We start from the raw sequence: 27,729 nt of genomic DNA, 5'->3' as shown, positions 1-27,729 counted from the left end.
GTTCACGAGGGAGAAAGCCAGAATAAGATAATAACTAATACAGCCAAAAATGAGACATATGCAGCTTGTGCGTTTCGTGAGAAGGCAACGGTGCATTATTGTCATCGTAAATGACAGAAAAATGTACATTGATGTCAAGAATGTTTTCAAATTAAGTGTTGTCATTTACTAGACAAAACATTAGGTACACCTACACGATGGAGTGAGATTACATGACATTACATTAACGTCCATTACAAGAGCTGCATTTAAAAGCCTGGTTTGACAAAGGTAATCATTTTATGGATAGTTTGGTTATAAATTAGGTTGAGGGTGGGCAAACTACATCACATGCAACTATCAAGAACAATTTGCTATTTAAAAAAAAAAAAAAAGGCCACAACTGCTCGTAACATATATTAAACATGAAAACCGAGCATTTAAAAGGGATCAATACACACGTGACGGACTTCAGTTACTGCACCACGCTGCTCGAAGCGCCTTTGAAGATCACTGGATGTTATGGATTATTTATAAGCACCATCATAGAGTGCCACATGCAGAATAGAAGCTCACAGGCAGTCGGGAGAGAGCTGGATTACAGCAGACACACACATTGTCTGATGTTTTTTTTTTGTTCACCTCACATAAAAGAGAACACCTGATGCAGCAGTTGGACTCCTGCAGAGAACTTTATGCCATGTACCCAAACATACTGGCTTCATTCAGTGGATTGGGAGTTAACTTAATGCTAAACTGTCATTTATGAATACCCGAATTGCATTAAATAACATTACATCAAACCCTTTTGTTGCAGATTGCATATGCTAACAAATGGGTGTGCTTTTCTAACCTGCACACTTAAATTAGGGAATGTGATACTGAGTTTAAAGGGATGACGTCACACCACCCTCCATGACCCCCTTTAAGGCCATATAGTGCACCACATCGATGAAGACAGGCGAGTAAGCACATAAGCATGCTGCCTTGTCATGATGCAACTTTACATCCAACACAACATAGCCTCCTCGCTAAAGTCAAGTGAAAGCGGGTTAATCCGTGGCCGTCGCATACAACATTTGTCGTGTTTGTTTGTGGCTGACGCGTCACCAACATTTTTATTGCAATTTGTATTTGCATTTTGTTATGAGAAATCTTTTGTGGGAAGGATAGTTTATTGTGCTTCCCCACTATCTCCACTGCATTTCAACATCAATTTGCAGTTTTTTTTTTTTTTTTGTGATACCGTAATCGTAATTGTTTGGTCACTTACCCAGTAGAACGCGTCTATAGGGAGCAGATTTCTCTTTGTTGTGCATTGGCCAAGGCAGAAGGATGGTCCAAACTGGAATGCTGCATGAAGATGACCTCATCCTTAAAGAGGAATAAGCTCATCCCTTGTAGAAAGTGGTTGGCTTCTGCTGCCACCTACAGGGAAAAAAGGGATGGTCCCAATACACAAAATAAGAAGCGACTGTACTACTAATAGATTTGACGCGTTTTTTACTCTTCGCAGTGTAGCTGTAGTATACAATGATAGATAATAAAAAATAAAAAAATCAACTGCAAACGGATTTATGCATTGCACAAAAATGTTTATAATTTGGTTCACTTAATCCAAAATGTGTCAGTCTTAGTTACTTCCTTGTCTTGGCTGGCACTATAAAGTATAGTAGTCATTGTGTGGGAGATTGCTTTCACAAGAAAACATTGTGCTTAAAAATAAACACATGATCCGTTCCCTACTTTCACCACTAGGGGGCAGCAGCCAACTACTCTGCACATGGTCTCAATTGTTGAGCTCAGCAGTCAGCGTTTTGGTTCAGTTACCTTTTTGGTTCAGTATGTCTGGCATGATTTATTGAAAAATAAAATCGGGGTTAACCCCAAAGATCAATCCTGGTTTAAAAACAGCTCAAAAAGTAAACATATCACCGTGAAGAACGCTCTTTAGGGAGGAGTAAAGAAGTCAAGGCAAGTCAATTTTTTTAATAAAATGTGAAATGTAAAATGTGATATTGTTTAAATATATTGTGCTATACAGTACTTTATTATTAGACCTCCTGTCATAGAAATGAGGAGACGCTTTCATTTTCAGTGAGCTCTGTGTGTCGCTATTTCAAACAGGAATGAGGAATTTAACTTATCAGGGAACAGAGGGCTTCAGGTTAGCACATCTGCCTCACTGTTCTTTGGTCGGGGGTTCAAATCTATGCTCAGGCCCTCCTGTGGGGAATTTGCATGTTCGTCCTAGTCTGGATGCTGTGTGGCACTATGTTGCCTCTCACATGTTAGGCTTGGTGCTATAATTAGACGATGCTCGGTCTGTGAGACAAGACTCACAATTGTTGTTGGCGATATCGTTATGTATGTGGTGTGTTGTGTTGTGTTCTTGGGTATCTGAAGTACACTAATGTGTGAGGTCGCTCACATAAAAAAAAAAATTGGTTAAGATGTTAAAAATCTGCATGTGTGTATCCGGCTTTATTATATACAGTAAACATAACCGGTAGTCACCGGTGAAAATTATGTGTCGAGGTGTTTCTTGGTGGTTCTGCGATCCCCCTCCATCCAGTAAGTGTCTGTCTGCATCTCTGTGAGCCTGGAAATAGTCCTGTGGTAGGCAAAGATCTCCTCCTCAGCTGTGAAAAGAGTCAGACGCGCCGCCACCTCCTGAACAGAGACAGAACAACACAGGGATACAAAATGCTGTAAATACAACCGCAGACAGGACATAAAACAAGAGAGCTGCTTCGTAAAAACAGTCATTAGCTTCCCCGCTATTGAATGTGCCCACGTGGTGGATTGTGCTCGCACCTCCTTCAGGCCCAAGTCATCCAAAAGTTGTTGGTCCCGCTCATCATCTCCTCCTGTGTGGACAAACAGCTGGTCTAACGGCGCTGCAGCCTGTAGCACCACTCTCACCTGTCTCACAGTAACAAGGTTCTAGGTTAGAACCTTGACTTCGGCCCTGTGGAGTTCTCTGCCTGTGCTTGCGTGGATTTTCTACAACTGCTTCCTCCCAAATTCCCAAAACATAAAGGTTAGGTTAGTCAAAGATGTGAAATTGGTAGGTGTATTTCTTTTTTTTATGTGCCCTGCAATTGGCTGGCTACCAGTCCAAGGTGTGCCCTGCCCAGTCAGCTGGGATAGGCTCCACCTATAAATTGGCCTGCAGTGCCTCCCACAGGACAAGGTTGGCGTAACATCAGCTGATCAATCACTACCAGTAACTATGTTTTCCAGTCTATTAGCTAATTGAATAGGTTTTTGGAAGTTTTTCTGTGTTTGAGCAGTTTTTTAGCACCACTTGATCAGCTAGAATACCTTATTGTTGTAGAAGTTGTCAACGAGGGTGGTGAAGCGCCTGACTTGGTCCTTCATACGCAGCGTCAGCATGGGAATGCGCCGGATGAACACTATGTCGAAGAGCCGCGTCATCTCCAGGTAGTCGCTGGCACCGAGAGACTTGAAAAATATAAATTAAAAAAATACATGTGATGTGGAGAAAGCGTGTTAGGAGTTGTGACAAATCACAAGTTCAATTCAAAAAGGCACTTCATTGTTATATCTTTTTAATCTGCTTTGCCATTCAAGACGACTGCTCAAAAGAAAGGACGCGAGACATCGATCAAGAGTGGATGACAGACACACAACACAGACAAAACCCGGCCCAACTATTCAACCGAACGGCAAGAGAATTCCTTTTTGACATTGAGCAGAAAATTGGCTGGCGACAGAAGGGAAAGTCTGACACAATACGTACGAAAGCACACGCAGGCATTAAGGAGCTGTTCTTTATGTTAGCTTTTGTGGAGAGGATTTTGTCAATAAGAAGGGACCTCGATGTGTGTTGTCTGCCAGTAAAAGTGAGCAATTTTCCGATGTTAACTTTAGTTTGCATGACAAGCTATTTAATGAAGGCAAAAGAGTCTGGAAAACACATCACGTAGTTGCCCCCACTCATATAGAAGCCGTACTCCATATAATCGCAGGGTGCACACTGCCATGTGTCGTAGTCGATGTCTTTACCTTGACATGGCATCTGTAGAGCTGATGTTTACGGTGGAGTTTAAAGCTAAAGAGTGTTCCCGAGCAAAAGATTTAACATGAACATTTTCTAGGAATTTACCAATTTAACAATGTCAAACTAAACATAAAACAAAGAGAATTACACTTTTTTTTATTTAAAGCATCTGTGTTGCTGTGCTTTAACCCTTTAAGCAATGGATTGAACACACAGTCCTGCTACAAATGTAGGCAGACAATATAACAATACTCGGAGTCATATACAGTATTTATCTTCTGCGTCGAACGACGACACTTAGTGTCGTACTGATGAGCTGAGAGAAGAGTCGAGACGTCTCAGAGAACAGTACATCCGTTAATCTGTTTTATACTGCCCCCAGGTGGCCAGGGAGGGCACACCAGAAGGACTAGCACACTGGCCATACAATTGATACAGTGTGACATAAACTGTTTAATTCTTTTTAGTTGTATTTAATTATGCCATTACTGTATGTTGTTATGATGTACAATTTAATGCAGGGCTATTTTTCCTCATTAAAACACAACAAAAATCTTTGTTTTTGGGGTGAAGCCTGGAATGGATTAATGGTATTTACATTCATTTCAACAGGAAAAGATGATTTGCGATACACGGAACGTATTAAACTTGTATCTCAAGGTACCACTCCACGTATAAAAAACATCCATCCATCCATTTTCTTTATTGCTTCTCCTCACTAGGGTCGCGGGCTGCTGGAGCATAGCCCAGCTATCTTCGAGCGGGATGCGGGGTACACCCTGAACCGGTCGGTAGCCAATCACAGGGCACATAGAAACAAACAACCATTCGCACTCACATTCACATCTACGGGCAATTTAGAGTCTTCAATCAACCTACCGCGCATGTTTTTGGGATGTGGGAGGAACTCAGCGAACCCGACTGTCAAACTCCTGAAGTTTGCAGATGACACCACTGTCATCGGCCTCATCAAGGACGGTGACGAGTCTGCATATCGACAGGAAGCGGAGCGGCCGGAGCTGCGGTGCGGCCGACACAACCTGGAGCTGAACACGCTCAAGACTAGTAGAGATGATCGTGGACTTTAGGAGGCATCCCTTCGCCACAGCTGCCCCCTCACGTTGTCCAGCTGCCTTGTGTCAACCGTCGATACCTTCAAGTTCCTGGGAATTACAATCTCTCAGGACCTGAAGTGGGCGACCGACATCAACTCCGTCCTCAAAAAGGCCCAGCAGAGGATGTACTTCCTGCGGCTTCTGCGAAAGCACGGCCTGCCACCTCTACACAGCGGTCATCGAATCGGTCCTGTGTTCTTCCATCACAGTCTGGTTTGGTGCTGCTACAAAAAAGGACAAACTCCGACTGCAACGGACAATCAAAACTGCTGAAAGGATTGTCGGTACCCCCCTACCCACCATTGACGACTTGCACGCTGCCAGAACTAAGACAAGGGCGTGCAAAATCCTCTCGGACCCTCCACATCCCGGTCACCGGCTCTTCCAGCTCCTTCCCTCAGGTAGGCGCTACCGATCAATGCAAACTAGAACTAGTAGACATTCCAACAGCTTCCTCCCTCTTGCGATCAACTTCTTAAACAGCTAACCTATAATTCCATTACAATAAGCTGGCAATTTTTTGACTTGAGTTCGTTGTCACATTTCTGTGGGGCCAATTATGTATTACTCGTGCACTCACTGTAGTTGTCTCGCCATGCTGCACTATTTGGATATACTGGCCACTCATGCCAGAGTAGCATCTGCTCCATTTGCACACGGATTGAGGAGTATCTGTAACATTTGCACAACCGACATTGTCCCAGATGATCGCACTACTCGTCACTTTAAACCGCATACACTCCTTGAAGTCTCGGCGCCCTTTGCACAATGGTCATTGCATCGGACTATTGCAATATTAGTCATTCGAACTGCTCTAAGTGCTAGAGGTTGTTTTTTGTCAATGTCTTTATGTCTCCAAAGTGTTCTGTAAATTGACTGTCGGCTGTACTAGAGCGGCTCCAACTACCGGAAACAAATTCCTTGTGTGTTTTGGACATACTTGGCAAATAAAGATGATTCTGATTCTGATTCTGAAACCGGAGAGCCCGGAGAAAACCCACCCAGGCACGGGGAGCGCGTGCAAACTCCACACAGGCGGGGCAGGGGATTGAACCCCGGTCCACAGAACCGTGAGGCAGATGTGCTAACCAGTCGCTCACCGTGCCGTCTATAAAAAACATGTTAATTTTATTTTTTTAAAAGAATCTTATCATTAAAAGTAGGTATAAAAATAATGGCATCCCTCTTATCAACAGTGTATGCCTAATAGATGCCCAGTACTTCCTGCAGATGAGTAAATTCACACCACTGGCCACAATATGGGAAAATCATATTTAAAGCCGTGAATATTCTGTATAGGCTTTTATATTCTGAATGATCTTAAAACATAAATACATCTAGGTATGTATGTAGACATACTAGCCAAATAGAGTTAAATCACTCACTCTGCCACACAGCTCGTGGAAAGTGCAGTCTGCAACGGAGCCGCAGGTCTTCTTCAGCGTCACTTCCCTGCCCAGCACGGTGAGCACCTGCGGACCGGTAACTACGGAAACACACCCCATCGTGTCGGTAATTTCATTATTAATTTGATTTCTAAAAGCGATATTGAACTGGTGGTGGCTCTTATGATAAATAAATAGAAGAAAAGTATGTTTTTAGCTGGGTTTTCTGAAGGAGGAGATCTTCTTGAAAATAACACATTGTCATTGCAGTCAAAGTAAAACATATTTGTATTAAATATTAGTTTTTGTGCTCCCAGTCTCACCGTATAGTCATAAAGTATAATAGTTCCATCCTGTGAATGAATGTGCTAAAAATGAACAGAGACGAACTGTTAAGGGCATTATTTTGCAAAATACTCAGTTTACTGATAATTATAATCAATTGGAAATCACTACAGTAGTGCCTTGCCATACCAGCTAACGAGTGTTGAGATCAGGCTGTCAAGATTACTCTCAAAGTAAACATAAAACAAAGAGACTTACACTTTGTGAATTTGAAACAGCCACATAGCTTTGCTTTTATATAAATCCGTTTAGCTTAATGCAAACAAACAAGGCAAAATACCATGGCCGGGCTAACGAATTGCATCAGTGTCACTGTGTTATAAGCCTTTAAGTAACTGATGTTTGAACACAGACAGTGGCGCAACATATGTACACAAACAATATAACAATACTCTCAGGCATATATTCTTTATCCTCCTGCAAAGAACGACTAACTGACTTACTGAGCAATTGTGCCAGTCTCCATGTAAATCCATACGTCTGTATTATACTGTTAAGTGGTCAAGGCACGCACACCAGAAGGAGCAGCACAATGTCCATTGAATTGCAGAATTTTTTTTTTATTCTTCACATTCTACTTCATTATGTCATGACTGTGTATTTATATAAAGTACAATATTATAGCGCAATCTCAATACATTACAAAAATGATTTTTTTGGGCGGAAGCTGAAATGGATGGCATTCCCATTCATTTTAATGGGGAAGGAAAATGTGTGAGTGTCTGAGTGTGGTCACGGAACCAATTCAACTTGTATCTCAACGCACCACTATCAATGCTACCGTCAATGTGAGGTGTCCTGGCTGGTCCACTAAAAGCTTAAGTTGCAATGCCATTATGTAACGCTATTCTTATTATGAGGCATCTTAATGGATTTCAGAGCTTATGGTAAAAGGTACAATTACAACGTACCTACTTACTACTGTTGTTTAAATGTATTAAACATTTGAAATAATGCTCTCCTTACAGCTATTTTGTGCAAAAGCCAGCTCGTCAAACATCGCATCCAAGATAGCGTCTGCACCAGGCTCCCCTGTCCTGCACACACACACACACACACACACACACAAACACGGGGTAAAAAAAGAGCTAATGGAATATGAAATTAATAATGCTGAAGTGGTAACATCAAACATAAGCAGCGACAAGCGCAGTGCAAGAGGAGGCTACTCAGCTATTTACTTCACGAGTAGAAAAAAAAAACAGGATGTTCGGCACTAAACACAAGCATTAGCCAGTTGAATGCACATCCAAATGAAGTGTGTGTGTGTTTGTGTGTGTGTTTGCATTATTAAATAGTGAGTGATGCACTCTATTTACATAAAGTGAAAAGAGGAGAGTGCTTGAGAGCGTGTGTGTTCATAACAGAGAAAATTAGCTTTTAATGCTCAAGCCATTTTGTCACATTCTATTGACTCCACTTTCGCTCTTGGGATGATGGAGACTTCATCATCCTCAATTCCTCCTTTTTTGTTGTCACTTTCTGCTCTACATGCTGTAGCTATAAAAAGTCTACACACCCCATGTTTTGGTGATATACTAGAACAATTTCACCTTATTTGGGGTTGATCAGGTAAATGGTAGTAGGTTTGCGCTGACGCAAATTTACACAGCCACCTACCCAGTTAGAAGAGGGTGTGCAGACTTATGCAACCACAGTATCTTAGATGTTTATTTTTTACTTCTCCCCGTGAAAAGACTTGAATTCTTTTTCAATTTAGGTTTTCGGTCTATTAATGGTGGAAAAATGTTTCGAGATGATTTACTGTATCTTGGTCTCATCTTTTGTAGTACAAAATCCTGCCATTTGGACAGTGGGGTGTTGACTTTTTATATCCACTGTACAATTACTTTATGTGCATGTGACGAGTGCAGACCCGCTCTCCATTTGACCAGGAAGTGAGGTAGAGGGCAAATATAAAGTACACGGAAGTAAGAATAATGTGCGTTTGGGTCTTACAGGAAGTAGAATTTCCCTGCTCCAGTCTTGTGCAGCCTCCTGTAGTCCACACCTGAGTCGAGGCAGACAGTGTGGCAGTACTCCTGCACACATGCCCAAAAAATCTTTTAGTTTGATAATTATATTAAAAAATGAAATGTATTAATAATAATAATAATTTGAATTTTAAAAAATTCATTCCACAAAAACAGTCACATGCACAAAAAAGGAACAAAGCACACTTTTTCATGTAATAATAATTGTAAAACAAATGACATGTAATGTTTAGAATTAAAAATTTAGTGGCAATCAATACTTCTCATATTCTACTAAAGGCAGAATTGTTGATACAGCTTTTTTGTTAGATTGTGCATGTGGGTGGTGAGTCAAGTCATTTTGAAAACATGTAGACATGGATTTATTATTCATTTAATTTAATTAAATATATTACTGATTATAATCCTTTGAGTGAAAATCTATTAATTACATAAATTATTTGAGCGTATTTTTAAATTGTAAACTAGTTCCCTGTAGTAGGGGTAAAAGGCACACTAGTTAACTGTATTTATAATGACATAATATTTAATTGGCCACGATAGTTTTCTAGGCCAAATTATGAACTGGTAATAGAGAGAAAATAATAATAAAAATTCAGAGAATAATTGTCATCTTTGCATGATCATATTCAGAAAAATACAAAAAATATGAAACTGAAATACACAAACTTTTGCATTGTACAGACCATACCCCAAAATCTGTCACTTTTCTTTTATTTCCGGATGATAAATCATCTCCAACTCTTCCACCTATTTTTTTTTTGGCTTCTTTGTGTTAAGAGTGGAGGACCCCCAACCCCCTCCACGCCCTCTGAAAATGAGCGTCGTCTTCCTCAAAATAACAAAAATGGACAACAAGCAAAGAAGGAATGGATTCTGCAGCAACAACAACAGAGCAGAATGTGTCTGCTCTATTCTTCCTGCTGCTATTCAAAGTGCTGAACCTGTAATACGCAGTTCAAACTTTCCCATGCAGAGTACAATGTCAACAGGATTCATGTCAGGGAGGACAGCGCAAACTGTAATCATCATCTCCGCTATTCTTCGCCGAGAAAAGACAGGAATTACTACGCCTCAGTCCCATCAATGCCATCAAGGCAGGACCGGCTGAGCATTCAACGACGCATTATGAAATCAGCAGATTTCTGCCACTGGCCTCCTTAAGCCGCGGGATAATTAGCAATCATCATAAAGCAAGAGGCCGGAAATACTCCATTCTTCTCCGCTGTCATCCACTCGGAGCCAATTGGCAGAATCAGGTTTAATAACAACCTGACAGAGTCGCCCCCCCCCCTGCCCCCCCTCGCACAAAAGGGACCTGTCATTTCATCAACCTGCCGTGAACTTGCCGATGGCTAAACAGTGCCAGGAAAATAAGGGTAAAAAGGTAGGAAGATGTCACAATCACAGGCCACATTATTAGAACGAGCGCTATTGTCTTCCGCCTCCCTTTATGAACTAGCCACCTAAATGCACAAATAACAGCGAGGGAAGACCGAGGCACTGGAAACACAATCAGCCGTGATGATTCCAGAGGTTATTTATAATCAGATGAGGCTGAGGCCGCGTGGGTCATTACTTGATTATCCATCTCGAGGGCTTTGTCACATCCTCAAAGATTTAATCCGCCGACACGTCGCCGGCTCCTCCGCCACGCTTTCCTCGTGATCTTACTTTCATTTTCAAACGAGCCATGTGGTTTACGATAAACAATAGCACCAAATAACTTTGGTCAAGTTCTTGCGAGAATTTGGTAGGGAATACTACAAAAACTCAACTTCATCCACAAACATGGTGGACATGCTACAATCTTTTTGCAAAGTGTAGTTTTGTATGAATCCGATTGGCTGGCGACCGGTTCAGGGTGTACCCCGCCTCCCGCCCGAAGATAGCTGGGATAGGCTCCAGCAGCCCGCGACCCTAGTGAGGAGAAGCGGTAAAGAAAATGGATGGATGGAAGTTTTTTTTTTTTCTTTTTTTTTTCTTCTGTATGAAGTCCTACAAAAATAATGTGAGAATGAGAATTGTATTTTTTTTAAATGTAGATTGATGGGACCTTACATGTGATTTCATATACATTTGCACATTTTAACTACTAATTTGTCAAGTATGATGTTCTCTATAGCTACAGATTATGATACAGTTGAGAATCATGTTAATTTTAAGATTATAGTTATTGTTAGTCTAATATTTGCAACCATAAATCTTTAAAAATAAATAAATAAATAAGAAATTCAACTAAATTGCCTTTTTTTAACTCTTCGAGGTATTATGAAGGACCAAAGCCACCTTATGGAATCCACACGAGTACAAACGAATGTTTGACTAGTTGTGCTGAAGCTTTGAAGAGAAAGAGCGAGCAAGGAGGGAGCTGACAGACGGGACAATAGGTCCCCGCTGAAAGAAAGTCATCCAAACACATGTAGCTCCTCTCAAGTCATTGTCCCAACTGTCCACTGCTCTCCCCGGGCAGGCGTTTAGAATTTTTTTTCTTTCTTAAAGTGGCTTTTTATTTTTGGTGACTACATCTCCTCCCCTGTGTGCCTGCTCCATCTATATCCGCCATATCTTTTCTTCATCTTTTACGCCTCCAAAAGTTGCTTTTGAGTCTTTCAAAGAGCGCCGTGCCATTGAGCGGCAACAAAAGCCAAGGATAGCTGACTATTGGGCCCTGATGAGGTCCACTCCCTCATTACCCGGCAGCAGAAGACATTTGATGATTTTTTTTTTTTTTTTTTTTTTTTTTTTTTGTTTAGCCCGAAGAGAATTGACCAGGACTCAAAAGAAATGTGGGGTGGGAAGGCTGAAAAAGAGATGAGGGAGGGCGGCGAGGGTGAGGTGGTGGGGTGAGGCGGTGGGGTGAGGCTGTCGCTCATTCAAGCGTGTGTGTCTTACAGCCTTGTGTGCAGGCATGGAAAGAAAAGAGGGGAGGCAGGGATAGAGAGGTCGAGAGAGAGAAAGCTTAAAACACTGCCTTTATGCTGGCAAGTTCTGGACGACTCTTATCACATCAAAGTGTTTTCACTAACTACTGCAGTGTGTGAGAGTGAGTCAGGGGCGGGGGTGCCAGTGATTTTATTCATTCTTACGCGGTCGTGGGTTGAGCGGGGGGCTTTGTGACAATGTGAACACCCTAATTACACCTAATGATCTATTCCCTTAAAAAGTGACCGCCTTGGGCCAGCCGCGGTTTGTTCTGTGGGGTCGTTCTCACAACCTCCTCCTGCCTCCGGCTGCCCCTCTTGGGGAAACATCTATTGAGGCGTATAGGCCACACCTTTCGGGATCAGGGACCCCCCACAGGACCCCCCACCCTCAAACAGCTTTCGCACAGCGTCGAGGCCCAAAAGCAAACCACGAAAAAAAACACACTCATTATGGCTGGATGTGGTTTCTGCACCTGGCCAGTAGGGGCTCCACATGCAAGTAAGGAATTCCACAGCTTTTAATGGGGGTGTAACCATACCAGTAAATTCCCCAGTGAATGAAAGATTATCAATTTTAATAATACACATCATAAAAAAAACAATAGTATACAGGGTGTCCACAAAGTCTCTTTAGAAATATATATTTACCCTGTTCGAAGGTTATATTCAATAAAACCCTAAAAAAAATGCTACTCCTTCAGAAAAGGCACTGTGTACCGCAAATCTACAGAATTACTCTTAAGTATCGCAGACATCCATCAAGAAGTGTTTTAAGTGAGGCAAAGTATATAATATCGACTCACAGTTTTGTAATCATTTCCACAGATTTATTTATTTATTTATTTTAAATGTGTTAAATTGTAAAGAGACTTTATAGACACCCTCTATAACAGCTTAAATCTTTTCCTTTTCAGAAATTCCAATATCAAGTTTGTCAACTTTTTAGGGAATGAATGATGCAGACGAGTGCAACAGTGGCAGACAAATTGATGTCATGTTTAAATACATTAAGAAAAACACATTTGGAGGATATGGGGGGGGGGGAAGGGGGGAGAACATCTTTCAATTAAGTTTTGCCTTCAGAAGATGATTACTTGCTTCACAAGCACACGTGCTTGATCCCACTAAACATAAAACATAAGTGTGAAAAGGGGGGGGGGGGGGGGTGACTCTAGCCAAGGTAACTGAATCAATTAAGAATAAATAGATTACCGTCCTCACACTCCAAGAGGAGGACGACTGATTCCTCTTCAGCCATTATTTGGAAGTCGTTTTAGACCCTGATATGAAAGCCTGCCATAAGTACACCGTGTGCTACTGCCCCGCCATTGAACGAACTAGGAGACAATGTCAGTCATCCAAAATATCAACGATTATTTGATTTGAACAGGCAGGCGGCAGCCTCTTCACGGGTAGTCCTTCTATCCAAGGTCTCTGCTTGAGGACCGTAACCCTCTGCTTTTCTTCTTTCTATAGTATTTCTCTATTTTATGATTGCACAGCACACATTGTGTTAACAATGGAATGGCAAAAAAGAGAACAGATCAAAAAAGAGGTTAGAAACAACAGGAAGCCCAGAGATACTTAAAAGTAGCTTCAGGGTTGTTGTCATGTCCCCCAAGCACACACCACCACCACCACCACCACAAGACACACACATACGAAGCATTGTGTGCTCCAAAATACCGAGGTCTGACCTTGGGGGACTAACAGCAGCAAGCAGAACAGGATAGTGACAGAATAAAGAGCGGGATAAAAGGTTACCGTGAGGGTGGGCAATGAAAAGTGGAGTGGAGAGCGAGGACAGTTTGGGAGCAAGTCCGTCTTAGTTACATTACTGGCAGTGTCCATTAAAAAAAAAAAAAAAGCCCTTAAACCCTGTATTTTACACAACACTGAGATTTTTGCCTTGACTACAAAAGAGGAGAGGATGAAACAACTGAATAGATTTCATCATGGTTTCATCCTGGAGTCCGTGGCACAACGGATGAGAAACATAATCTTCAAATGATTTAAGAAGTGAAAAAAATATAGACCAAAGTCAAACAATTAGGAGTTCAACCAAAATCCTCTGGGGTAAAATATGTCTCAAAAAGCAAACAAGCATCTGACGTCAAGAAGGGTTAATTGTTTTTTTTTTTTTCCTATGACACTACAGGAGGGTACCATTCATTCATCTGTTTATTATCGTGCTTGTATATATATATATATATATATATATATATATATATATATATATATATATATATATATATATATATATATATATATATATATATATATATATATATAAAGAGACCAAGATATGTTCCTTAAAAAAATCCCCATTAGAGTAAATAAATGTTTTATGATGACTTATTGGATGGTTGAGCCTGGATCCAATGAATTCACTTTACATTTCCGATGGGGATCATCTGTTTGGAAATTAGAACAACTCGGACGTTTTGGACTGTATTCAACTTTGGAAATTCCGCTGTCCTAAAAAAGTGTGAAGCAGCCAGGAATGTTGTGACGTTGCAGAGGAAACAAGTGATGGAAGAAAAGGATGTTCCATCTAATCAGGAGTCAGTTGTTAAATAAAGACGTCAACCCAAGCGGAGCGAAGCGCTTGATTAACCTCTTTCACTTCAGCCCAGGTGACAGGGTGGAAATGTCACCGGCTATTTCTTAAAAAAAAAAACTTAACACCATCATTCACCCTCTTGCCGCCTATTGAAGCGCAATCAGGCACGCATATACAAGAGTGAGTTGCATCGAGGAGGAGGGCCCACGTCCGTGGTCCCTGTGAGCATGAATTCAATCCATTGAAAGTCAGCAAGTTATCGGGGCGACCCAGCTAAAAACACGCTTTAACTCTTCACAGCAGACCGCTATAGAGAGTGGCGTGAACACGCCGAAAAAGGCCCCGAGCCTGAAAACCAGATGGCCTCACAAAAGGAAACATGGAAGTCTGAAAGACACGAGGTAGTGCAGGGCAGAGCGGGACAAGAGGCATTCAGGACCATGATGAGGGTGGATTAAAGAGGGCAAGGGTGACGCTTGGTGGCCGGGTGGAGAGCATGTGGACTCCTCAAGTTGGTAGAGTGGGAGATCTTAAGCCAGTTCAAGTCACCACAGTACACTTTGAATCATGCTGGCGTTCTCACCTTGGAATGTGGAGGTTGGACGCTAATAGCGCCGTAAGCGAAATAGCGCATTACAACGTGCCATTGAAAAGGAGCATTTTGAGCGCTTCCATTTCGAAAGTAGCAAGGAAGAGTTGATTCTCTGGCGACTGCAGTGTGCCTCGCTACAATCTTTAGGTACCATACAAAAGTAGTTGGCACTCCAACAAAATGGGACCAAAGGAGAACAGTTACCCTTTACAACGTCAAACAAAATCAGTTCTTTGATGCCCCGATTTGAGGCTGTCACCATCACAAAACCTTCCCGGCAGATGTTTCGAAGTTACAAGTGCCGTGCACTGAAATAGTTTGCACAGAAGCACAAGAATATATGGCCATGAGGCACAAGACATTCAGTTACAGCCGTAAATACCATCTTTCATTGCCTAAAAGCGTTTGTCATTTGAATATGTATTGTAATACCACTTTACTACTAGCATAGGTTAATGACAGACTAGCGCACAATGCGACTGACGTACAAATTCGGGTTACGTCACTGGCATGGGAACGAAATTTGGAAACCCAGGACCCCCTGTACAGAAAATGTTTTAGTAATGTTTTAGCATTTACATGGATAAAAATAAGTTAACCCATAAAATACAAATACACTAAACCTAGAAAAACTAAACCTAAACAATTCAACTTGGCGAACAAGTGAGAGTGAAAAATATTAAAAGTTGCTGCATGTGCCTCTGATCTCTGTAAAACAAAGTTAAGAACTACCTGTACTAAAGAAAATACTACTATTACTACCACCAGTTTCAGCTAACATTAACAGGCAACCGCACTGCATAAACTGGATCTTTTGCTACGTGCAACATCTGGTATAATGTTTTTCTTGCTCTTCTCTCACTGTGGGATTTTGGTTAGCATGCCTGCCTCGTAGTCAAGAGATCTGGGATTACTTGGGTTTCTCGAGGAATCCCCAAACATGCGTGTTAGGTTAGCTCAGACTCTTGATTGCTGTGTGTGAATGTGAGTGTGAACGGTTGTTTGGTGCTGTACCCTGCAATTGGCTGGCAACCAGTCCTGGGTGAAGCCCGCCTCTTGCCCAATTACACCTCAAATGGGCTCCAGTTAAATGTGATCCTAATTTGTACACTACTATCAAAAAAAAATTGATAGATGGAAACAAACTGCACTATACGGTGGAAAAATCAAAACTGGGGCTGTCAAGCGATACATTTTTTAAAAAATCAGATTAATCACAGGCACCAAATATACTACACATAGTACCACATTTTACTATGAGAGTTTTTTTTTTTATTATTACCGTATTTTCACGACCATAAGTCGCACTTAACGAGTTACGCCACAATTTGTGAATGGATTGTGGATGCTTGGGCTAACGTGTCCGCTTGCACTGTTGTTCGAGCTTTCGTAAAAGCCGGCATCATTTCTGAGGAGCCGCACGGCAACGAGACTGACTGCGACAATGACGAGAGGGAACCTGGCGTGTTTGATGGAGAACTTGCCCAGCTGTTCATTTTGGATACAGAAGACGAGGACTTTGATGGATTTGTGGATGAAGGATTGATCAAAACATAACGTGAGTACATTGTTAAATACTTCAATAAAGTACAACTGAACTCAGTTTTGCTCCCACTGCCTTTTTAAAAACATTGTTTTAGCGTGCATGCCGTAAGTTTTAAGCTAGTGTATGTTTTACCATGCCTGCGCCCAATAATACGGTGTGCCTTATGTATGTGTTAAATACAGAAAAAGACCCCGTAACTGAGACTCCGCCTTTTAATACGTTGCACCTTATGGTCGTGAAAATACGGTATTATTGCTTTGAGAGTTTTTTTTGTTTTGTTTTTTAAACTTTTGAAGCAAAATATGCAGCCGAGCAAACCAGTCGAAGTCTCCTCAGCTTATTTTTGCACTGGCATAAGCATTTGACCTGATCGCTGACCATATAGCCACCTGCACCGCATTTCATATATCCGTCCGCGGTTAAGGTAAAGGGAGCGTGTGATTTGTGTGATTAATCTAAGTTAATGCATAGTTAATGTGATCATTTTTTTGTGATTAATGGCGCAAGCTACTTAAATTGCAAAGCAGATCATTCGCTATGGATGCAAATGGCCACATCTTCGCTCTACGACCACCCCCTTTTACTTTTGAAATGCAAGCATTCTGGGTTAGTCACTCTGCTCGTCCACTTTTGTCTCACCGTTCGTATTAGCTTCTCTTGCTCTCCCTTTTTTTCCATACTCTCACACTTTTCACGCGAATCTTTCAGCCTGCTCTGATCAAAGACAGCTTTGTGACACTGCGAGAGGCATCCGGGAAAGCAGAACACATCAAACTGCTAAAAAGCAACTTGCAAAACACAGGCAGCACATGCAAGCGTGTGCCCGCGCATGTGTTATGAACAAATGAATATATTAACAACACAAGAGCGGGATGTGACTTTGTCTCTACCTTCAGCACGTCGATGAAAGGTAGAAAGGTGTCCCTCTGAAGTCCGTTTTTGTACAGATCTGAAAGAGGAGGGGAGGGCCTGTATTAGAGGTGCTGTTTAGCCCCCTAATAATGTCATTCCCCGCCACAGATTGGCACATAAAGTGGCTATTGATGAACTGAAGGATGAGGTTGGGGAGGTACGACAAAAGAACTGGGAGCAGAGGGAGAAAAATGGATTTCTCTACCGGCAGAGCGGCGGCAACATAAAATTCATTACATTCCCAAACAATGGTGGCGAGAGAAAGGACTGTCGCCTTTTCAGGGCGGACAATATCCACAGCGGCTAGCTGAATAAGGGTTTCAATTAGCTCGGCTGAAACAAATTACATCTGAAGTAGCATCCCTGATAGACAGATAAAACAGGTCGGGATTCACACACAAACCCGAGACAAAGACACCGCGTACGTACGAGCGCCAGCGCACAAACAGACGAGGCTTAAGCCCTCCAGCTGCAAATGCAATGCAACTGGTTGTTGTTGATGTTTGGGCTTTAACTCTCTACAATAGGACTGCGCTTTCTCTAGTAGGAACTTGTATACTGTGATGGACTGCATCCACATCATTAAAATTAGTTAGTGGTTGTTTACTTTCTTACGCTACAATGTTGTTGTCGTACGGTAAAGGGTAATAAATCTTAAAAGATTTTTTATCGTCCACAGACCCCAAACAATCGGGGATTTAACAGTTTTGGTCGTCATGTGTGTGTGGTGCGCTCCGAGAATCTCAACACAGCAGACCACACACATTCATATTCTGTCCCACAGCCCATCTGGAAATCTCTCGAGATCACGCGTGATGTGTATCAAAAACGAAGAAGAGGAAACACTTCAGGATACGCGCTGATGTTTCCCGAGTGTTCCCGAAGGTTGCCGAAGCAAATAGCCTTGACATTTTCTAAAAAAAAAAAAAAAAAAAAAACAGGACTTTCTTTGACTAATACTTCTTGCCATCTGGGAAACCAACTTTTGGACAAAAGACGACATCGGATGAGACGTGTTTGTTTTCACTCACGTTGGTTTCTGTGTTCGCCAGTCTTGGGTGTTTCTTTGATTGGCTACATTCTGTTCCACGTCACCTTTCTCAGGCGTCATGACTCGGGAGAAGTGGCCGTTCCCCACAGACGTGTCGAGTTTTGATCGTAAATATTAACGCAGTCATTATTTAAGATTGTCGGCCCTGACCTGTTTCGCCACTGACTGTTTTTTCTTATATTTATCAGTTCTAAAGCATCTTCTTTTCGCCACTGACTGTTTTCTGCTGCTTCGTCCACCGTTGCCGTTTTGTGCCGTGTCTGTTTTGTCGAACAATTGCGACGTTTGTTGCCGTTTGATGACCTATAGGTCGGATGCGCACTCGCGTCGGGTAAACATCCAATTTATATCCACATATGAAAGAGGCCCGGGTCGAATATGGAAAAAAAAAATTTAATCGGAATTGTGATGTTCACAGTGACATAAAAATAAAAATCTGTCTTTGTATTCCGAGTAGCCAAATCTGGGAAAGAATTTAGCCATAACCCATTAAGTAATTATATTTCATTCAATTATTGGGTCCATCTAAACACTACATCCTCAATTAAAAGATGCTTGAGGCCTTTAATGTAAATGATACAGTATATGAGAGCCCGCGTAATGATGGCGTTCCACACCAAAGACACAATTTATACCGTCATGCTTTCTCGCTAGTATGAGTCTCCATTAGTATATAAAAAAAAAAAAAAAACAGAAATCTTCTTTATGTACTGTCACTCGAATCTATCACCAAACACATCGAGGAGCCTTTTGATAGTGCCATCTCCACATCAATAAAGACGGCAAATGTATGCCTTTCATGTCCAATTTTCTCTGTCTGCCGTCATGTATTCCATTAACAGCGCAATTAATACCAAGCAGGCTCTCTATTAAGTTTGCACGTTTTGGTTGCTTTGTTCTTAATAGCTTGTAAATAACAGAGATGTTGAGTCTGTGTCTATTGACATCTTGTTATGTGCACTTTGTGTCCCCTCAGACTTGACAGAAACATCCTCTTGTACTGTATAAAAGGGTTATTTATTGACCACCTTGCACCGGATTAGGGGTATTAAATATTACTCGCCCCCTGGGTTTGTCAGCTAAGTCTATTTAAAGGTGAGAAGCTTTGGGAAAAACAGTAAAGTGGTCACCAATGTCATCAGTTCACTCTTGCCATGCACATCTATGCATCAAAAAGTGGATCAGTTCTTTTGGTACCATTCACGACTTGCAACATAACTAAACCCAATTGTAATGGTTGGTGAAAATGGGACAAAGTGTGAATGCTGTTTATTCTTCTTAACTGTTTCTGCCTCTAAGGAGATTTTAGAATGTTGAAATAGGCCGGGTTAGATATGTTGGCAGTTTTCTGGATGTAACGTCATTGGATATTATTTGTTTTTCACAAGCAAAAGTAGTTTCCAGGGTGAGGCTGGTAAATGCAGTGGGGTGGGCTAAAATAAGTGGCGCCACAAAGAAATGACAATTAGGAGAAAAAAGAGCAACATTTTTGTCAATGTCATAATTGATACGTCTTTCTCTACAGACCATATTCAATTAGTAACATATGTAAATAATAATTCAAAAAAATGGACTGGTGACCTAATAATCTGAGCAAAAGCTTTCAGTCCGTGTATTCAAACAACTGTTAAACATCCCCAAATTATGAGTTGACATCGGCCAAACTGTAACTTGACTGTCCTCGTCACTATGCAGATATATGTTTATCTCACAATTTTTTCTTGTAAGATTGTTTTTTTTTTCTTTAAAAGTAATTGATTTTATGGTAGGAAGCTTAAGACAATATTGAGACTTTTTGCGGGAAAAAAAATCAGCTCCACCAAAAGATTACAACTTTTGTTTGATAGATATTAATTTTTCGTAAAATTACAACTTTTTCCTCAAAAAAATTAAAATATAAATGTTTATATTTACAAATATAATATAAATATCAAATATAATAATAATGTAATATATAATATAATATATATATTTACAAATATAAAAAAATACCTTTATTCCAATCAAATTTACTTGTGGAAAAATGTCAACTTCTCTGGTATGACTTTTTTCTCATTAAGTTTTCCTTTTTGAATTATTGAAAATGTGTTGAAAAAACGCAGCCTAACTCTCATAACGTTATGACTTTTTTTCTGACAATGTTATTTATTGATCATAAGATGATGACTTTTCTCCACAAAAATGCAACTCTATTACCATAATGTTGTGACTTTGTCTTGATATAATTTTATTCTCATAAAATTATCACAACACTAGTTTTGACCAAAATTATGACTTTATTCTCGTAAGATTGACTTTTTATTTTGCAAACATTTGTAATATGTCTATGTGTTCTATGTGTTCACCATTTGTGTTCTTTCAAAAAGTTTATTTTCCGAAGATTACTACATTTACTGACTTTGTTGTTGTAGTATGTGTTTTTGTTTTGTTTTGAGTGTGGCCTATACACCTAACAATTCTGCATTTAAAATTTGTAATACTAATAGCTTTTATAGTGGAACAAATGTTGTCATTTGCTTCTTTGGGAAACACTATAGCAGTGACAGAATGCAAAGCAAATTTTGAGTACAGAGATTTGTACCATCAGGAGGTCTATTGGAGGTCGCCACCACCACCACTCCGGTTTTGAACAACGTCTGAAAAAGTTGCCTCAAGATCACGGCATCAGCGATGTCCGTCACCTTGATGTAAAGAGAGAAGAAAAGATGACAAATTGATTGGTGATTCATCTTTACTTGTATTTGTACGCAACGTAGGTCAAAGCAAGTCATTAACACTTCACATTGATTACTGTCATTCAGGTGTGCTCATTCAATGCTTTTGTCTGGCCATGGTCAACACACTTCTACCTGCACGTGCACACCACAACCACTTGGAATGACTGCAAATGGTCAGGATGATGAGGACAAGGCAGTGGACACAAACTAATCAATCGAGCAAATGCAGCTGACCGGGAGCCCACATCCAGACGTGTGAGTGTGTGTGTGTGTGTGTGTGTGTGTGTGTGTGTGTGTGTCCCATGGGCGACATCAGCGTTCAATTATCTGCTGCCTTTTTCTTCCACATCATTTCCCCCGCAAAGCAAAGGTCGATGACAACGCTGAAACAAGGCCGTTTGTGAGTTGCCGGCTATTATGTGAAGGGCTCTGACCTTTCAATCAGCGATGCAGCACTCTCACTTTTGTTCTTAATCCTCTCGTCTCTATTTTTCACCTCTACGGGAAAAACATAGCGAGAGAAACCTCTTCACGGCCGTCATGCGTGATAATCAAAGCAGCGTCTATATAAGCTGCCCAATGAGGTCAGCATATGAAATAATTTTACCAAGAAATGTGCTTTCTTTTTAACTTCTATACACAGGATCTTTTTAAATTAATATTTTTTATCGTTTCTGTTTTCTGTTTGGTCCAAGTGTCTTTAGAAAGTAGCCACGTCACTGTTAGAAAAAGGTTGTTTAAAAAAAAAAACCAAAACCAAAACAATAAGGGAAAAAAAGACCACAACAGATCATTTAAACACTTCCATGAAAAAAAATTTGAATAATCTTTCCCTTCATGACAGCATTCAGTCTACTTGTTCAGGAGTCTATCAGCATGGCTCGTCCTCACATGACAATATTTCTCCACTGTTCCATGCAAGAGCAGCCAAAATCTTTTAGACTACAGGGGGAGAATTTCTTGTGCGCAGGCTCCCATTCAGGCTATCCCATTGCCGGTATTTTAACAGTGGTGTGTTGATTTTCTATAGCCACTGTACTCTACAGTAATTCATCCATTTTCTATAGCGTTTGTCCTCATTAGAGTTGCAGGTGAACTTGAGCCTATTCCAGGGGACTTTGGGCGAGAGGTGGAGTTCACCCTGGTCAGGTCGCCAGCCAATAAAACAGCACATTTGCACAAACAACCAATGACACTAATATTCACATCTATGGAAAATTTAGTCCTCCGTTAAACTAAAATGCTTGTTTTTCGGAAAGTGGGAGGAAGCCGGAGTACCCGCAGAAAACCCACATAAGCACAGTCAGAACATGCAAACGCCACACAAGAAAGGTGGAGCTGAGATTCAAACTCCAAAACTCACAACTATAAGCCAGACGTGTTGTTGACCAGTAGGCCACAGCGCTGCCCTGCAATACAATATATATCCTTCCTGGCCTCCTCTGATTATGTACCATACAAGAAAAATAAATCTGTTTCCAATAATAAACTGCTAACTTTCTTTTAAATGATATTGAATCTATGAGAATTAAAATGTCTTCGTCAAAAGCGAAGGAAGAAATACCAGTTTTGGCCCATGTGATACCTCTCATCAATCTCTTAATTATTACAACTTTTAACAGTCCACAACCAGTGATTACACCGATTGAAAGTTGTAACACCAACAGACAAAAGTTTGCATCTTAAAGTCAAGTTTTGGAATCAACCATTAAACTCTGCAGTCTTGAATTAAAGTCCCGCCCTCGCCACTTTGCTCTCTTTGACAGACACTTCTTGTGGCCTTACCCACAGCATATGTCCCCTTTCATAACCTGGAGAGTCTTCTGCTTTTTTGTCTATTAGCCCCACTGCCCTTGCCAAAACTTGATTAACGTGTGTGTTAAAGCCTTGATTTGGCTGAGGAGAGGTGCCCGGGGCCATCAAATTAGTGCGTGCAATTGTGTGCTCTCATAATGAGAATCAACAGAAAGCCAAGGCTCAGTGTGTCTCTCTGAAAGACGGCCCCCTGTTTTCTCCGACCGCAGGATTTTATTTTAATTTGAAAAGACTCATTTAAAAATGACCATTTATACAATCTGGATTTGTTTATTCATGTGCCCTCAACACAGGCATAGTATGGGGAGGTGGGGGGGGGGGGGCAATATTGATTGCTGAATGACTCGAGGGGGGAGAGTGGAGGGGCCTGATGTCGCACTTGTGGAAGACAAAAAAATAATAATAATGGCGCGATCTCAGTCGGCCAATACCAATATTTAAATGAGCATCCAATTACTCAAGCGGCTGTGCGTTTACAGAGAGCCACGCGGGTGCCACATTAAAACTCTTTTGATGTTACACCTCTTTATGTACACAACATACGAGCAATTTCTAAAGGGGGGCTGCGCAGTGACCGAGGCCCTGAGACAATGATGCACAATCATTTTCTTCACACTCCTTTTCTTCCCTTTCCCATCTCGGACGTCTCAATGGCGAGTATTCATTAGGGGAGCTGCAGAAAGAAGGGAGGGGAGCGGGGGGCTACAAATTACTGATAATGGCACGGCGCTAATGAAGAGAATGGAGAAATGTCATTAGCATTTAAGAGGATAAGATCCATCTGACCCTCTGCCGCCGCCAGTTGCTTTCTAGCTCCACTCACTTAAAGAAGCAGGAGAGCGCGACTGATACCCAGAGCCTCATTTGCATAGCTGAGTGGAGGAGGATGCTGATTGGTATAGACCCCCCCCCCCCCCCCCCCAAAAAAAACCTCCCCACCTTCACTTTTTTCTGTCTACGCCATCTCCGACGCTCCCCAACCTTGAAACCTCTTGTTTATGCATCGCAAACAATGCGCGCGTCTGCTTGTTTCCCCCCTTCCCATTCAAGCCAAGCTGCATGGCGACGGGCGCAAACAAAAACAAATCAATGAGCAGCGGGCACAAACAGCGGCGTGGTTTGAAAACGGAAAAGGCGGGCGCGCATGAAAGGCGCTCTTGATCGTCACACGTGCACACAGGAAGTGATTAGAGAGCGCAACCACACCTACTGTCACCTCTGACCTGCGGCTTTTAGCGGTAATGATATCAGAGAAATGACGCGCATTGTGCTGCTAACAGATGTGCTCGGCTCAGTAAAGACAGAGGAGCGCTCATCCTGTAAGGCGCAGGTGTCAAACTCGAGGCCCACAAAAGTTTGCCACAAATTTTCCATGACGTCTGCCACAAAACTGATGATGATGATAATAATAATAATAAGAAGAATAAATGCAGGGGCAATTATGTACTGTAACATGATGGCGTTATTATTAGGCTTTCCCACACTCAACATATTATTTAAAGGACAAGAAGTGTAACTGCCTTGCCCTGCAGTTGTGTTATTTTGGCGGACGCTACATTAGTGTAGCAAAAAAAGCTTACACAATACCCCACACATCAAAAGAACATATAAACATTAGATGGTTGTATTGTACGGTGGACGTTTTTGTCACACTACAATATATATCGTTATATCATACAGCTGTAGTTCAAACTTTCACATCGTTTTACATGGTCCATGAAAAGTGTGCCTCAATTTATCCTCCACTTTGGTTGAAAACTAGCAATAACTAGAGCTACCAGCAGCTTTTAAGGGCCCTTATTAGTGTTTTTAATTGCAGAATTTTTCAGACAGTTCATACTGTTATTGTTGCACTCCTGATACACAAAGCATGAGCCGTTAGTTTTACATGTTTGTTCCCTTAGCATATCGAAAGTGAATCAAAACCATGTATGTGGCTTCCTTGTTATTGTTATGTTTCACCCTTGTAACCTGTAACTTTAACAACGATGTGGCCCACGATGACGATTGGACTCCGCTGCTGTATGCCAAACCCCCAGAGAAAAGAGCCAAATAATGAGACTTTCTCCCGCACAAATGACTTTCTTAGTTTTGGATGCAAAACTGAAGAAATCAATTTATTTCGGTGACTTGTGCAATCATAAGGTAGATTTTTCACTGGCACTGAGGTTTGAACAAGTTCAGCTTTAGATTCTGGAAGTCCTATGACTTGAATGCTTTATTAAACAAGAACCACTAGGTGTCCCCAGTCCTGTTTTTGTTGCCGTTTTGCCATTAGAGACTCTACAGTTGCCCACAGAGGGGAGGAAATGCCGAAATTCAACTTTCTACCTTTTTGTTAACAAAAATAAATACATTGAGATTATTATCAATTTTATTGTTTCAATACTAATAAAATAATTACAGTAGCTGTCTCTAAACACAAACTAGACTTTGTGGTTAAAAAAAATAAAAATAAAAAAGCCTGGACAGCATCTTGAGCATCCTTACACTCAACATTAGATAGCCTCCTCTTGATTTATTTTTGCAATTGTTCCTACATATTAGCACATAGGCCGAATTGTTCTATGCGAATATAAATCTCAAACTGCTGCTTGATATCAAAAAGTACATTTTAAAACACACTTGGAGACCCCTGCGCCCCAAAGGTTAGACAGCAAGTACAATTTGTGAAAATGTATGCAGGAGAGTGGGGAAATACTATATCAACTCTGTCAGTAACACAGTCACTCACCTGAAACTGATCAAAACACAAGAGGCAGGTTTCATGGGAGATCTCCATGGCAACCGGTGATATGGGGTCATAGGTAAACATGCTGCCCAGCTTTCGTCTCGGCAGGCTTTGTTTCCTCCGGTGGATCCCTTTAAGGCAGCACACGTAAAACGTCACACGCGTCTTAAAAAGCACACCTGTGCGGTCAAACCAGCGTGAAGCAGTAATTTCACCTATGCCTGCATAATGGCAGAGAATTAGCAGCGAAGCTTTGAGACAAACAAAGAGATAAGTATAGCATAGAGAGCGTTGGAGGGGTCGGGACATTTTCACTCAACTTAAGTCAAAATTCCGGTTGTTGTGTTGCAGTGGAAGGAGAACACTAACTTTTGTGGATGTCCAGCATGAACGCGTTGAAGTGGACTCTCTTTTTATGGCTGTTTTGCACCCCGCAGTAAAACATATCCATGAGCATGGTCTTCCCTGTACCTGATTGGGAGAGACAGGCAGAAAGACTATATTTGCATTTTTTCCCATAGACAATAGGCAGTAAACTGTAGACCCAGACACTTGGATTAGGTACATTAGCTTCATTAACAAGTTCAATGGTGTACGGTACAAACAATTATGTACCCACCATTAACTTTAATGCGTGATGTAGAAGGTTTACAGTGTGTTCCTGGGAGGTGAGTTTCTTTTCATTAACCTGTTGACATCCACTTGCTCCCAAACAGAGCTTTCTGTTGTACATTTGCTTATTCCTCTGTCACTCTGCATCAATTACACAAATTCTGTTGTTGATCAGTAGTATTGCACTATTGCACACTTGTACTGTATAATTTGTTATACGACAAGAGTGACTCCAACTACTAGAGACAAATTCCTTGTGTGTTTTCACATACTTCCAATCTGGTACAGCTGATTTGGATTCTCATAGAGACATTTGCATTATACATCTAATGCCAAGCTAATTATTTATTCTATATCAAGCAGGCAAAGGGCTTTCTGATTAATGGTTGTTGTGATGAGTTGTCTGTTCTTTATGATTAATCGATGTACAGTGACTATTATGGCACTTCATAAAATTGGTTTCCAAGATACAAGAGCTGTATCAAAAAGTACACCTTTGTCTTCAGAGAGGTATTAATTTATTGTTATTGTAGTTTTCACTAATGTACAGTGTGTCGGTACCAATAATTTTGTATCTTGTGAGTGCATATTGGAAATATACAAAATATATGCAACGTATATGTTCTTACCAACATCTCCATATATATAGAAGCCTGTAGGTGGGGGAGGTGGTGCATCTTCTTCCTATACGTGGGGGACAAGTCAAACTCAGAAAAAGGTTACATCCTTAACAATATAGATATCCTAGAGCCATGCATGGATGAACTCATTAATACAACCCCAATTCCAATGAACTTGGAACATTGTGTTAAACAAATAAAAACAGAATACAATGATTTGCAAACCATGTTCAACCTATATTTAATTGAATACACTACAAAGACAACATATGTAATGTTCAAACTGATCAACTTTTTTGTTCTGAGCAAATAATCATTAACTTAGAATTTTATGGCTGCAACACGTTCCAAAAAATCTGGGACAGGGTCACGTTTACCGCTGTGTTACATCACCTTTTCTTTTAAAACAACTTTCAATAAACGTTTGGGAACTGAGGACACTAATTGTTGAAGTTTTGTAGGTGGAATTCTTTCCCATTCTTGCTTGATGTACAGCTTCAGCTGTTCAACAGTCCGGGGTCTCCGTTGTCGTATTTTACGCTTCATAATGCGCCATACATTTTCAATGGGAGACGGGTCTGGACTGCAGGCAGGCCAGTCTAGTACCCGCACTCTTTTACTACGAAGCCACGCTGTTGTAACACGTGCAGAATGTGGTTTGGCATTGTCTTGCTGAAATAAGCAGGGGCGTCCATGAAAAAGATGTTGCTTGGATGGCAGCATATGTTTCTCCAAAACCTGTATGTACCTTTCAGCATTAATGGTGCCTTCACAGATGTGTAAGTTACCCTTGCCTAC

General features: G+C 41.1%; 1 protein-coding gene across 2 annotated transcripts in view; it reads right to left on the bottom strand.

Moving 5' to 3' along the window:
- The window catches only part of afg1lb (AFG1 like ATPase b), a 33,721-nt gene that overhangs the window by 73 nt on the left and 5,919 nt on the right, over positions 1 to 27,729 (bottom strand). The window contains exons 3-14 of one of the 2 annotated variants that reach the window (XR_009770308.1): positions 26,941 to 26,995; positions 26,069 to 26,170; positions 25,703 to 25,830; positions 21,018 to 21,117; positions 17,364 to 17,422; positions 8,811 to 8,893; positions 7,818 to 7,888; positions 6,507 to 6,607; positions 3,307 to 3,447; positions 2,797 to 2,904; positions 2,497 to 2,652; positions 1,253 to 1,407 (exon numbers count right to left, since the gene is read on the bottom strand). Coding sequence is in view for 1 of the 2 variants with exons in the window: in XM_061704373.1 (XP_061560357.1) it covers positions 2,506 to 2,652; positions 2,797 to 2,904; positions 3,307 to 3,447; positions 6,507 to 6,607; positions 7,818 to 7,888; positions 8,811 to 8,893; positions 17,364 to 17,422; positions 21,018 to 21,117; positions 25,703 to 25,830; positions 26,069 to 26,170; positions 26,941 to 26,995 (1,095 nt within the window). In the remaining variant the exon portion in view is untranslated. Of the gene's footprint in view, positions 1 to 1,252; positions 1,408 to 2,419; positions 2,653 to 2,796; positions 2,905 to 3,306; positions 3,448 to 6,506; positions 6,608 to 7,817; positions 7,889 to 8,810; positions 8,894 to 17,363; positions 17,423 to 21,017; positions 21,118 to 25,702; positions 25,831 to 26,068; positions 26,171 to 26,940; positions 26,996 to 27,729 lie in introns of those variants that run through there. The other variant, XM_061704373.1, reaches the window with a different exon arrangement.

The sequence above is a fragment of the Phycodurus eques genome, chromosome 18 (genome assembly GCF_024500275.1).
Source record: "Phycodurus eques isolate BA_2022a chromosome 18, UOR_Pequ_1.1, whole genome shotgun sequence".
Classification (NCBI taxonomy): domain Eukaryota; kingdom Metazoa; phylum Chordata; class Actinopteri; order Syngnathiformes; family Syngnathidae; genus Phycodurus; species Phycodurus eques.
This window is presented reverse-complemented; position numbering and strand designations above follow the sequence as displayed.